This window comes from Panthera pardus, unplaced genomic scaffold (genome assembly GCF_024362965.1).
Source record: "Panthera pardus isolate Hobbes unplaced genomic scaffold, ASM2436296v1 HiC_scaffold_10, whole genome shotgun sequence".
NCBI classification, from domain to species: Eukaryota; Metazoa; Chordata; class Mammalia; order Carnivora; family Felidae; genus Panthera; species Panthera pardus.
The window spans coordinates 55,804,700-55,817,869 of record NW_026526655.1 but is presented as its reverse complement, the minus strand read 5'-3'; the positions used below and the strand labels follow the sequence as shown (position 1 = coordinate 55,817,869).

General features: G+C 40.9%; 1 protein-coding gene across 1 annotated transcript; it reads right to left on the bottom strand.

The window, feature by feature from the left end:
* Nucleotides 1–1,337: 1,337 nt before the first annotated feature.
* On the bottom strand, nucleotides 1,338–3,854 carry IFT70B (intraflagellar transport 70B). The gene has a single exon (XM_019460505.2). The coding sequence runs from the start codon at nucleotides 3,627–3,629 to the stop codon at nucleotides 1,632–1,634; it is 1,998 nt and encodes a 665-aa protein (XP_019316050.2). The 5' UTR covers nucleotides 3,630–3,854; the 3' UTR covers nucleotides 1,338–1,631.
* Nucleotides 3,855–13,170: the final 9,316 nt, after the last annotated feature.

Sequence of the window (13,170 nt, the reverse complement as noted above, 5' to 3'; positions counted from 1 at the left end):
ATAGTGAATGGTATCAGTGTACATAATAAAGACTAAAAATGCTTAGAAATTCAAAACCATTGGACTTCATGATAAGTCAGATTTTCTGATATGACAGAATTTAAGCACCCAGGAGTTCATGCTAGAGGATTTATGTTGAGCATAACTTGTCTGGGAACCTACATGCCTAAGTGATTTCTCCTTGAAGGAAAAAATCATCATCTCATTATGGGAGGGGTTCACTATCAGTAGAAAGCTATTAGATTGAACCATAAGAAATTGCTAGTTTTGTAGGTCGGTAACTTTCAAGATCAGCAATTTCATATACTTCAACCTAAAACTTTTGTTTTTTTCTAAGCCATGTCAAGTTGGGGTTCACAGTTACATTTATGGAGAGAAAGGGGGTAGGTGAACAAATAGTTTTTATATAGTTCAGAAAATAAAATGCCTAAGCAGAATGAGCGGAGTTCTAATTGGGAATGTTGCAGGTGTGAAACCAGCATTCTGAATCTACCAGAGAGGGTTTCAGAACTTTTCATCTGTAGTAGAGGTAGAAGTTTGGTGGCGTCATGGGAACAAGGTAGATTTTTCCATAACAGAGCGGTGACAACACAGAAATAACTCCAGCATTAACCTATCCTAAGTGGCAAACACAAAAGTAGGAATTAAGAACTAAGTTCTCAGGTTACCTCTGCTATTAGTTGCTATTTGGAGATAAATGAGAGCAGAGTTACAAAAAATAGTAACAGTACATCTTGTTAATATGTACAAATTATTAACAAATGGAATAAAAGAAAACTACATAAAGTTGTTTCTTAAACAATTGTTTATTGTCTTTATACCATAGCACCATAATTTTGTCAAGGGCACAAGACTGCCCACTGAATCTTGCAGGAACCCAAGGAACCCAAACATTTATCACCTAAGGAATTTGGGGTTACATTAAGTGTTACCTCTATGTAGAAAAACCCTGCTAAAACATCTTACACTCTATGCAAAATGTGTGCATTCCAAATAAATAGTGAGAATAGAGCACAATCTCTAAACCTCTTAAATGCCTAGAAATCCTATATGTTAACTACTCTGTTCTGGACTTGATAGTGCCAAGTCCCTGTAAATTGTAATCCGTGTGCAGGGGACTCTCCAAATACAACCAAGCACAAATGATAACAAAGGAGAGGGAACATAGGCACTACAAGTTCTAATAAACAGAGAGTCCCAATTCAGCTTTGAATTTTTCGTATCTTTCTAGGTTTCAAATTTTCAGTATTTGTGAAGATTTTAAAAATAAGGTTTATGATTTGCAAATGTACAAAGTTTAACATATGACAAATGTAAAAATGCCAATGGCTACATATATTTATTTTTTTTATTACTGTTTTTTATTTTTGAGAGAGAAACAGAGCATGAGCAGGGGAGGGGCAGAGAGAGAGGGAGACACAGAATCCAAAGCAGGCTCCAGGCTCCAAGCTGTCAGCACAGAGCCCAATGCAGGGCTTGAACTCTGGAACCTCGAGATCATGACCTGAGCTGAAGCCGGACACTTAACCAACTGAGCCACCCAGGTGCCCTGCCAATGGCTAAATATAGATAAAATAATACCAAATATAGATATATAAAGCTATTATGATAAAAGACATTATCAGGCATCTCTATATATTCCACCCTATAATCTCATAAATCAAAGCTTTTAGCTGTCTGGATTCATATGTGACTGTATTCTTTCCAGTATGTATTCTTTCTTCTTCCAGAGGTTGTTCAATCATGGCAGGTATGTTCCTGCCATAAAGTTCACATTGTTCTAGAAACTGGACACATTCTTGAATAACACTGTCACGAAGCACGATCGTGTGTTTTGACATGTTTTCTAATAAGGACAGGAAGCATCTTTTGGCATAATACCAGGTATCAGTTCCCAGTTTCTTATGATAAGGCTCCAGGCTTTTGATCACCCGAGAAATACCAAAGTCATAATTTCCTTTGGCACAATAAAGTGTGCCTATCACCAAATTCACAATGCAGAGGTGGTAGATTTTCTTATCGGGGTCATCATAGGACAGCTGCTCTTCCTCCTTTTCAATCTTCCTCATCAACTCCTCAGCTTCTTCATTCTGACTTGTCATAATATATGAAACACACAGGTTAGCCAGCACAACAGCACTGACATTCAGGATGTGGTCATAATGCTTCTTGACTATGGGTTCATAGAAACCTATAGCTTCTTTGTATTTGTTTTCCTGCATGAACAGGACATGAGCCACGTTCAACTTCCACACATCATGGTCATTACAGAATTCCACAGATTTGCGGAAGATCTTTTCCACCATTGGATAATTCTCAAGGTTCCAGTAGATTTTGGCCTGGGCCATCAACACAGGAATATACTTCTCCAGAGTGTCATCATATTCATTCACTGCCTTTTTGACAGCTTCGTCATCTCTGTGGTGTCTTGCTTCCTGTACTTGTTTGGTGAGTCTCCGGAGCTGTTCAGTCAGCATCCCCGCTAGCCCATCAAGCTTAATGAAAGCCTCTTCAGGGGCTGTCTGGCAGGTGATCAAGGCATCCAAGAAGTCATAGAGATAGGGTGTGAGGAACTTGTAAGTCAAATGGGCATTCTCGGCCAGGACATCTGCTGCCAGGTCGAAATACTCATACTTACAGTAGAGCAGCAGCAGGTTGCCAAAGGTCTCCGGGGGAAAGGGGTTCTGTTGGAGCAAAAACTGTAGCTTTTCAAACCCTTCTGTAGGCCTGGCATCCATGTTCATTAGCGCCTGGTTGTGCAGGGTCACAGGGTCTAACTCTTCTTCTGCCCTAGGTGGCATGTCAGTGAGGGCTTCCTGGGCCGCCTCATAGTTTCTCAGTTGGTATTCTATGGCTGCTTTGAGGTTGAAGGCTTCCACCAGGGCAGTCTGGTGAAGGACTAAGGTGTTGCCAACACTTCGAACATCAATGCCCTCAGTGGTCATGCCCACACCTAGCTCCGGGTGCTGGCGGATGCCACGCTCAATAATGTCGGCGATGTGCTTCAGGGCCGGGGCATAGTGCCGGCTACTGTAATAGGCCAAAGCCAGGTTGTAGGAAAGGTCAGGCTGGTAGCCCGAAGCCTGGAGGGCCGCAAAGAACTTGGAACACGCGGCCTCATACTGTCCCTCCTTGTAGAGCAAACACCCCAGGTTGACCTGACCATCGGGCTCGTTCTCGCCCCCACTGTCCTCTCCCCCTTCCCCGCCCAGTAGCTGCTCCACCAGGCTCTTGGCCCCGGGCAGGTCGCCCTCGCTGTACTTGATCGCGGCTTGCAGACGGAGGACGCGGTTGTGGTAGGCGGGGTTGTCCAGGAGGAGGAAGGCGACCCTGGTGGCCTCTGGATAAAGGCAGGCCTTGTACAGGGCCTGGGCCTGGTACAGGCGGTACTGCTCCAGTTCCGGGTGCAGCTGGCCCAGCTGCTCATAGCACTCGGCCGCCAGCGTGAACTCCTGCAGGCGGTAGTAGCAGTAGCCCAGCAGCGACAGGCCGGCGCGGCTCCTCGGGCTCCGCTGGAGCTCGCCGCCCAGCAGCTGCACGGCCTCGGCGTAGCGCGAATCCCGGATGAACCGGTACACGACGGCAGTGAACTCCCCATCGGGGATCTGTGCGCCGCTCAGCCCGGCCATAACCGCTAAGCTGGTGGTGCGTGCTGGTTACCATGGCAACAAGCCCACCGGAAACGGAAGGCACAAAGATTATTCCGGGTTTATATTTGTTGGTTTGCATGCTCCCAAAGTTACTTTGCTGGGGGAAGACCAGACTAGGGTTGGAAAGGAATCACTAATGTGAGGGTCTCATATATGGACTCGTCCCCGAAGACTCCAGAGTGTGAGCGGCGTTAGCAAAGAGGAAATTCCTCCGGTTATTCAGTGACCGAAACTCCACTTCCCGGCATGCACCGGCCAATCGCGCAGCTGCCCAGGACGCTGCCGCGCTGCATGGTGGGAGGCGTAGTCTCTGCCGGAAGGACCTGCGGTCGTCAGAAGGTGAGAGTTCAGGGACATTTTCTTTCTACAGACAGCAGGGTTACTGGCTCCCTGTTCTGTCACTTAGGTCTCTGGCGCGGAGAGGAAGGTTTAAGGGCTGAAGTCCCTTGCGTTTTTGAGCCTTTATAGACTGTGTGGTGTATATCAGTAGTTTCGTTGCACGTTGTTTTAGTGAAAGAAACGGGAACTGAAAAGGCGGAATGTCAACTTGGCATTCTCCAATTAGAGAAGGTTCAGTTTTCAGGCCTCATTGAGGACATAATAAGAACAAAATAGTGCAACGACCAGGAGTCCTTATTTTGTTATTTCCAGAGGTTCACAGAAGGAAAGAGTGCTGTGGATCTTATCTGGTGCTGGGGGAGGATTGCCTTTAGTTCCAAGTGTCTCCCTCATACGCTACTCCCCCTTTTACACGACAACAAACATTATTAAGCACATATTAGCGTTTAAACCTGGCCCTACACCTTGCCTTACTCCAAATTTCACTACCAGATGGAGACAGTGGAAAAATCCATGACCTAGTCTTTTCCAAGGTGGAGTGGGAATAAAAGCACGACCAAAAGTATTCTAACTCTCCAAACCTACTTAGTTTGTGTGTGCTTGTGTATATGTGATGGGGGGGTGGGGGGGAGAGAGGGAGAGATCCATCCAGCCTGTACTTGTCAGGCTTTAATGATGTTTGGGATATCACTGAACTGATAAAAATTGGATTTTCTTTTAGTAAAAAGAAAAAGAAAATTTCCTACACTTTAATTTTTGCCCCTCAGATTCTTAGTTTGAAGATCTCTGGAAATTTGCTACTGCACACACACACACACACACACACACACACAAATTCTGAATTTCCTTTTGTTACTTTGTCTTTATTTGGAATAGATGCTCTAGATTCCGTGTTACAACCTCAGAGCTATTTTGTATAAATCCTTTTGAATTTAATAGTGCCCCTCATAGAACAGTGGAAAACTAGGGACTTAGTTATTCTATAAAGTTATAATGGATTACTAATAAAAAACATACCATAATTTAGATTGATGTGGAGACTGTAAAATTTGTGGGGGATGAACACAATTATATCAGTCAAGAATTAGAGAAGTAGACAAGATAGCAGAAGACAAAACTGGCTTATCCCGTTGAGGTAGTGGCAGTTCTTAAGATAATAAAATTAGCTATAACTTATGAATATAATAGGCAGTGCCTCTGCTGGTGGCCTAAGGTAAGGGGGTTTTCTTTCATAGCCTTCCACAGTCTTTCAGATTTCCATTGGCCTTGGTACAATCCAAGATAAACATAGTCCAGGTAAAAGCGTGTCTTTGCTATATAATTCAAGAATTCAATGCAAATCTCTTATTGCCTCAATAGTGTTGCAGCCTGTAAGTCTTCTCTATAAACAAATTTTGGTGCCAATATCAACCATATTATAGGGCACTCTATTAGACTATTTACATATATTTTTTCTAAGCTTAATAAGCACCCTGTATTCTGCTTAGTAGATAGAGAAAAGAAACAACTGGACCATGATATCCAAAAGCTAAGTTATTAGGAAAGAGTGACTGTTGAATTAATTCAATATATGTTTATTAGCTAAGGTCTTAGTTTTTCTTTTTTCAATTTTGTTAATGTTTTTATTTTATTTTTGAGAGAGAGGGACAGAGTGTGAGTAGGAGGAGGGGCAGAGAGAGAAGGAGACACAGAATCTGAAGCAGGCTCTGGGCTCTGAGCTGTCAGCAGAGAGCCTGATGCAAGGCTCATACTCATGGACTGTGAGATCGTGACCTGAGCCAAAGTTGGACACCCAACTAAATGAGCCACCCAGGCTCCCCTTTAAGGGCTTAGTTTTAAGGGAATACTAGTATGTTGGGTTTTTGGTTGTTATTTTCCCATTAGAACAACCACCTTGGGGTTCCTGAGTGGCTCAGTTGGTTAAGCGTCTGACTTCGGCTCAAGTCATGATGTCATGGTCTGTGATTTCCAGCCCTGCATCAGGCTCTGTGCTGACAGCTCAGAGCCTGGAGCCTGCTTCAGATTCTGTGTCTCCCTCTCTCTCTGCCCCTCCCTCCACTTACACTCTCTCTCTCAAAAAATAAACATTTAAAAAAAAAAAAACCAAAAGACAACCCACCTTGGTTAGATCAGTAAAGTGTGAACTTCCTGGCCTGAGATGCATCTGTAAGTAGATGTTAAGAAGTGACTGGTGGATGGCAGCATAGTTTCTACTCACCTATTATAGCTAAAAAGAGATTTCAATAAGGCATCTGGATGCTATACTATCAAGAAACTGATTTCATTTATTTATACATTATTCTCCCTTGCTGAGAAGTTTGTCAAACTTGTGTTCTTCTAGATGGGACCGGATGAGGAGCCTTCTACTGCATGAGTACTGACAAAAGGACAAACTCCACCCATTTCAGAGGAATTGAGGGGGACTCTGGGCCACTCAAGATTTCCAGAGAAAGCAGCTGAGGAAGACCAGTATAACCCTACTCAAAGACTTCTTCCAACCCAATCTCTGGCTGCAGTCTTTTCTGGTCTTCAGCTAAAGTAGGTACATGATTTGAGGGATGCTAGCTAGTGTGCCTGAGTAATCAGGAAATAGGGTGCCTTCTCTTTTATGACTGCCTGATTGACACCTCTTGGGAAAAAAAATTAACATCCACAAGACTCAATATTTAAAAATCCTAATGTAGTTTAAATTCTTATGTATTAAGCTGTTACCTTTGGTAATTTGCTATTAAATCAAGGTAAAATGACAGAACATGGAAATTGGAAATTGCCTTTTATCTCTTTAGTCTGTTTCAGAGTTGTATCATGAAAGCATTCACCTTCAAATGGTTTCTTGGAAATGTATGAAAAACTGAAGAACTGTCTTCCCCAAATTTCTCTGATCCCTTCAGGCATCAGTTGGGGTCCCCTCTTTGTGTCAGTATCTATCTGTGAGTGTGGCAGCTAGTGGGGGCAAGAGGGATGCCATCCTATGTTTTCCCCCTTATTTCATGTGCTGCTGTTCCTGAGGCCTGGCTTGAAAAAAGCAGGACATTCGGCTTAGACAGATGGAGGGCAGGGTCATTTTCAAAATGAAATGAATGCACAAATCACACTGTGAAATTGGCATGACCATCACTGCTGCTGTGATAGACTGACTTTTATTTAGTCTATGATGGGCAGTTGGGGAATAGATTAGTTTGGGGGGAGGGGCAGCAGTGAAAGAAGGCCCTTTAATTAATGAAAGAAATTCTGGAAAGCAATAAATGGGGTGGAATATTATAAAATGTCATAAAGGACCGTTTTGTTTCCAACAAAATCTTGAAAAATTGGAGCATGTATCAAAAAGTAAGTGTATCGTACCATTCCTAGCAATAAGAAAGCATTTGGTGGTTACAATGAAATGATTTAGTGCCTTATTGAAAGGATTTAGGCTTTGACTCAGGGTGGATTTTGCTACATAAAGGGCAGCATGTTCACCATATAGAAGAATTCCATTCAGGCAAAATGTGTAGGAGCTAAAAGCATGATGTTTGGTTCTTCATATGCTTATGTTTCTCACTGCCAAAACAAGAGGTGATCAGATCCCATCTCTATTGGCATTCTCTTGTAAAGCTAATTGGAAATGATTGTTTCTTATTTATCCTGTAAAAATAGCCACTTCCTCTTAGTAAACACTTTATTTATAAGTGTTTCAACCTTAGCTCTGATTAAACATTTTCCTTAATAAAGGAAAACCGTCTGCAAAACCATTTGCTAAGTTATTATTTCTGTTTCCCGTCCATTCCAGGCCATTTTCTGCAGGATGGCCAGATTGAGAGGCTCAGATTCCTTGCTTCCTCTAGAGTCCAGCTTGATTTTTTTCGTCCCTCTGTGTCTATTGATGATGATAGAACTGACCCTCTTTCTACCACCTCTCACCTCTTATCTGTAAATAGGGAAGAAAAGAATAAATTACTGCCAAATTTGCAATGTAGTTCACTGACCTTTAGGGGCATCTGTTCAATCTTTTAAGACATTTGGAAAAGATTGTATGCTGAATCCACACTGGGGAACATACACGCTCAGATGGTGAGAAATTTAACCTCAATGAGACTTAATCTTTTTTCTCTGGTAGCTCCAGCTCTATTAATATTTTATATAGTAATTAATATGTTTTCTTCTTCATATATCTTGCTTTTCATCGAATAGTTTCTATTTTGAGGTTTATGGTGTTATTATCCAAACTAATTTATTAGGCAGAACGCAATAACACGGTTTATAAAAAGGAATTAGTGGAGTAGACACAGTTGTGGTACTGCCATTGAAAAATGTATTCCCCACAGCTGGAGTGTGATGTGGAATGCACTGCTGGGACTGGTGCCCACATCACTTCATTTGAGCATTTAAACTGAATGGGAAAGGTCTGTGAAGTCAATGGTCAGAGGAGGATATTCTTTTTTTTTTCAATTTTTTTTAATGTTTTATTTATTTTTGAGAGAGAGAGAGAGAGAGGGATGAAGTATGGGAGGGACAGAGAGAGAGAGGGAGACACAGAATCCAAAGACAGTCTCCAGGCTCTGAGCTAGAGCCCGGCACGGGGCTCGAACCCACAAACCGCGAGATTATGACCTGAGCTGAAATTGGACGCTTAACCAACTGAGCCACCCAGGTGCCCCTCAAAGGATGATATTCTTAAAGTTGTTATCAGCCTCAGAACACATTTTCTGACTTGCAAAGCCTCCAAACTGTTTTTCCACCAGGAGCCATCCATGATGGTTTTGACAACCAGCCATCCAATTGTCTCAAAAGTACAGTACTCTTTTTTAAGTCTTTCTCTGCAGAAAGTTGTGGAATGTACTCCTAGGGCCTGTGCTGGTGGACTAGGAGACCCAACTCAGAAACGCAGCCTCTCCTTCAAGCCTCCTGCTCCCAAACTCCCCATATCCAATAAGTACACATCTGACAGTCTGCCTTTGAAGTATATTAACTCTGTATATTTCTCTCCAAATTCCATTACTGTTGCCCTGCTTTCTGCCACCACCATCTCTCTTCCAGATCTGCAACAAGTCTCCTAAATGACTTCCCCTCATCTCTTCCTAGGGCCCTTACAAAGATTTCAAGGCACTTTATCTCCCTTCTTTATTAAGGGTTTTACTCTGGGGATCTCCTTGTGCAAAACAGAATTCCCACTGGCTTTGCTTCCTCAGTCAGAGTTTCTGTCTCAGGTGTGTAAGTGTTGTCATTCATTTTAATGATTCTTGCTGCCTGAATGTAGGGGAATGTCTTGGGACTGAGACTCCAAATGGTTTTGAAGGGATGGTTGCTATATGTGGTAGTAGAAGTTGAGAATGATGTAGAACTTCAATTGATTTAATCACCTTCTCCTACTGAATAATTTAATAACATTATTTTGTTTTATAAGCACATCAAATGCTTTTCTTACCTCTGGACTTCTGTGCATAGAGGGGTTCTTTGCCTTTTCTGTGACTATAGAAATGATTTTATTCTTCTCTAGCCTCAGCAAATGGAACCCTGCAGACCTTGCCTTTTATCTGTAAAGTACCCTTAAAAACAACAACAGCAACAAAAACAGCAACAAAGAAATAAAAAACTGAATGAAGACATAAATAGGTCCCCAGGTGGCATAACACAGTTGAAAGAGGCTACTTTAGTTCAGCATAAAACCATCTGAAGTCAAATACCTGTCCTTCCATGGTCAACAGTATAGCCATGGAAAAGATTCTTAAGCTAAGTTGCAGTTCCCTTATTGGCAATACAGGGACCAAAATAATTTCTTTGTTCAAGATAATACAAAGCATCTGGCTCATAGTAGGTACTTAATACATTTCAACAGTTTTTGTTACATAAATGGAGATATTGAGATCCCTTGGGATTCTTATTAGAGTATCTTAAGCTTAAATAACTATAGGTCAAAACTATTAAGTTGAACGTTTGCATCCAGGAGTGGACATTCTCCTGACATTTCAGACGCTGTATTCCTAAGAGTGCCTGATAAACTCCAGAAAGTGGAGGAGCTATTATCTGTTGTTCTTCACTAAACCTGCTTCTCTAAGAAATTAAAGCATCAAATTTAATAGTACAATTTGTTCATTCATCAAATTAGTGTTTACTTTACCCAAGGCGCTGTGCATTGTGGAGAATCCAGAACCTTCAAGAAACTTACAGTCTAGGGGAGATACTATAAGTACATTAAAAATTTGCAACCCAGACAATATGTGCAGTGCCTCATGAGTGGTAAAACATGGCATGGAGGTTCAAAGTTTATAGTAAAAACAAACCAGCATTTGGCTAGGGCAGCGGTTTATAACTGTATTAGTACTTTGCTTCTCCTTTTATAGCAAATATTTTCCAAGGCCCTCTTTATTGTTTTGAAATGAAATTTATATATGATATATAGCATCCTATGCACATAATTTCTCTTCCTTCTTTCCTTCCCTTTTTTCTTTTTATTTTTTTAATGTTTATTTATTTTGAGAGAGAGAGAGAAAGCACATGCGTGGGAGGGTCAAGGGGGGGGCGTGTAGAGAGAGAAGGAGAGAGAGAATCCTAAGGAATCTCCATGCTGTCAGCACAGAGCCCAATGCGGGGCTCAATCTCAGGAACTATGAGATCATGTTCCGAGCTGGAATCAAGAGTCGGACGCTCGACTGAGCCACCCAAGCGCCCCGTGTTTTTTCTTCTTTTAAGGAAAAAAAAACCTTAGGTTCATGAACTGATCAGTCATAATCCTTGATCACCCACACAATCTCCATTATTGGTCCATGCACGGTCCTCTTCTAGTCTTCTGCTTATTTAGCTATTTTTAATAAAGTAAAAACCACCAGTGATGCCACCACCCAAAATAAAAGGTAGGACCTTTACCATAATCTACATCTGACTCTGGAGAGGTTTTCCAAACCATCCTCCTGTCTCTCATCCTGATTAACCAAAACCTGAATCCCATGTTTGGTGTTGTCTTGCTTCCATTTTTATACAGTTTCATTGAATCTATATGAGTTTCTTGAACACATTTTTATTTTAGCTTTATGAAAAAGATTCACATGTATCTCTTTTGTAATGTTATAATTCTAAGATTCATCCATATTGTTGCACGTGTCACTGTGGTTCACTGGTTTCAACTACATTGTTGTATGCCATTGTGTGAACATTCCATGGCTTACTCATTTACTGTCCTATTGATGGGCATTTGGGTTGTTTCTCGATATTTGCTGTTTTGAAAAGTGCTGCTGTGACATTTTGATGCATACTCCTTGGTGTACGTGTCCAAGACTTCTTCTGTATATATGCCTAGAAGTGGAATTGTTGTGTTGTTAGAGTATTTGGATATTTAATGTTAGTATATAAGCCCAACTGTTTTCTATAATAGTTGGTCTTATTTATATTCCCACAACAGCATATAAGAGATTCTAGAAATCCACATTATTTCTAATACTTCATATTGTCAGAATTCATATTTATTGGCCATTTATAGTTTCTCTTGTGGAAAGCCCAGTCTTACATTTTGCTCATTTTTTAAATTAGCTTATTAGTGTTTTTCTTATGATTTTTAGGAGTTCTTTGTATACCTATGATAGTAATCCTTTATCAGTTATATGAGTTGCAAGCCTCTTCTCCCAGTTTGTAACTTTCACTTTCTTTAAGATAAAGTACTTAGGGGTGACTAGGTGGCTCAGTCGGTTAAGCATCTGACTTCAGTTTAAATCATAATCTCACAGTCAGTGAGTTCGAGCCCCCCATCAGGCACTGTGCTAACAGCTCAGAGCCTGGAGCCTGCTCTGCATTCTGTGTGTGTGTCTTTCTCTCTCTTCTCCTCCCCTGCTCACACTCTGTCTCTCTCTCTCAAAACTAAATATCAAAAAAAAAAATTAAAAAAGATATAGTACTTAAGTTTAATGTAGTCAGATTAATTAATCTTTTATAGTCAGTGCTTTTTATGACTTCTTTTTAAAACTTCTTTATTTCATGGCTACATTATATTCACGTGTATTTTTTTTTAAGTTTATTTATTTTGAAAGAGAGAGAAAAAGCACAAGTACGATAGGGTCAGAGAGTGAGGGAGAGAGAATCCAAAGCAGGTTCCACACTGTCAGCGCAGAGACTAATGCGGCGCTCAAACCATGAACTGTGAGATCATGACCTGAGCAAAAGTCAGACACATAACTGCCCCTATTCATATATATGTTTTAAAGTTTTGTTTCTTTATTTAAAATTTTAATGCATCTGGAATTGATTTTTGTATATTATGTGAGGTAGAGACTCGGATTTTTTTCCAAATGGAAACCTTTTTGTCTCCACTCCATTTATTGAACACTCTCTCCGTTTACCTCAATTTGACCTGCCTTCTCTGTAGTATACAAAGTTCCATATGTATACAGGCCCATTTTGGGGCTCTCTATTCTATTCCATTGTTAGTTTATCAAGTTTTGGACTGATGCATCATTGTCTACAGTTCCATCATAAATCCAAATATGGCTGGGCAAATACCCCTTCTGTACTTTCCATTTTCAGAAGTGAAGTGTCATGGCTACTCTTGGTCCTTTACTTTTTTCTTATATGTCTAATTTTTAAATCAACACTACCAACATAATGTTCCTGCTGTAATATAAAGAAGACATAAAAGGAAATTTCTATAAAACAGTATGTAGTTTAATATACATATAAATGCTAGGCCATGACAACACCAGAAAAACATCCCCACAGATATTCAAAATGCCCTCTTAGAGTAGTGCAGCCCCCACTGAGAGCTGACAGGCTAGGGAAGTGGGGTGATGCCATCAAGGAGCCTTCAAGGATGGGTAGGATTTAAGTTTGCAAATATGAGAGAGAGAAAGGTAGGGTTCCAATGCAGAGGTAAAAAGCACAGGTATGTTTATAAAAAGCTCATCCTGATGAAGTTGGGAGTGAGTTGGAAAGATTTTTTGGAATGCGTTTTGTTTGGGAGTGGCTGGCGCGGGCCAGAGGTAGTACCTATATCACAACCCCTTGGCTAGTATAGTCTAACGCCCAGCTGACCCATCTGCTTTACCTTTGGGCAAATCATCTAGAGACTAAATTAAATTCTGGGAACATAAACCAATAAACCAAAGCAATAAATCCAGCTTTAATAAAAATGAAATAGGTTCCCCACATTTCACTTTAAGCTATGACTTTAAGTGCATTTACCTTGTATTTTATTAAGCACCTTTGTAATAACCTTTTT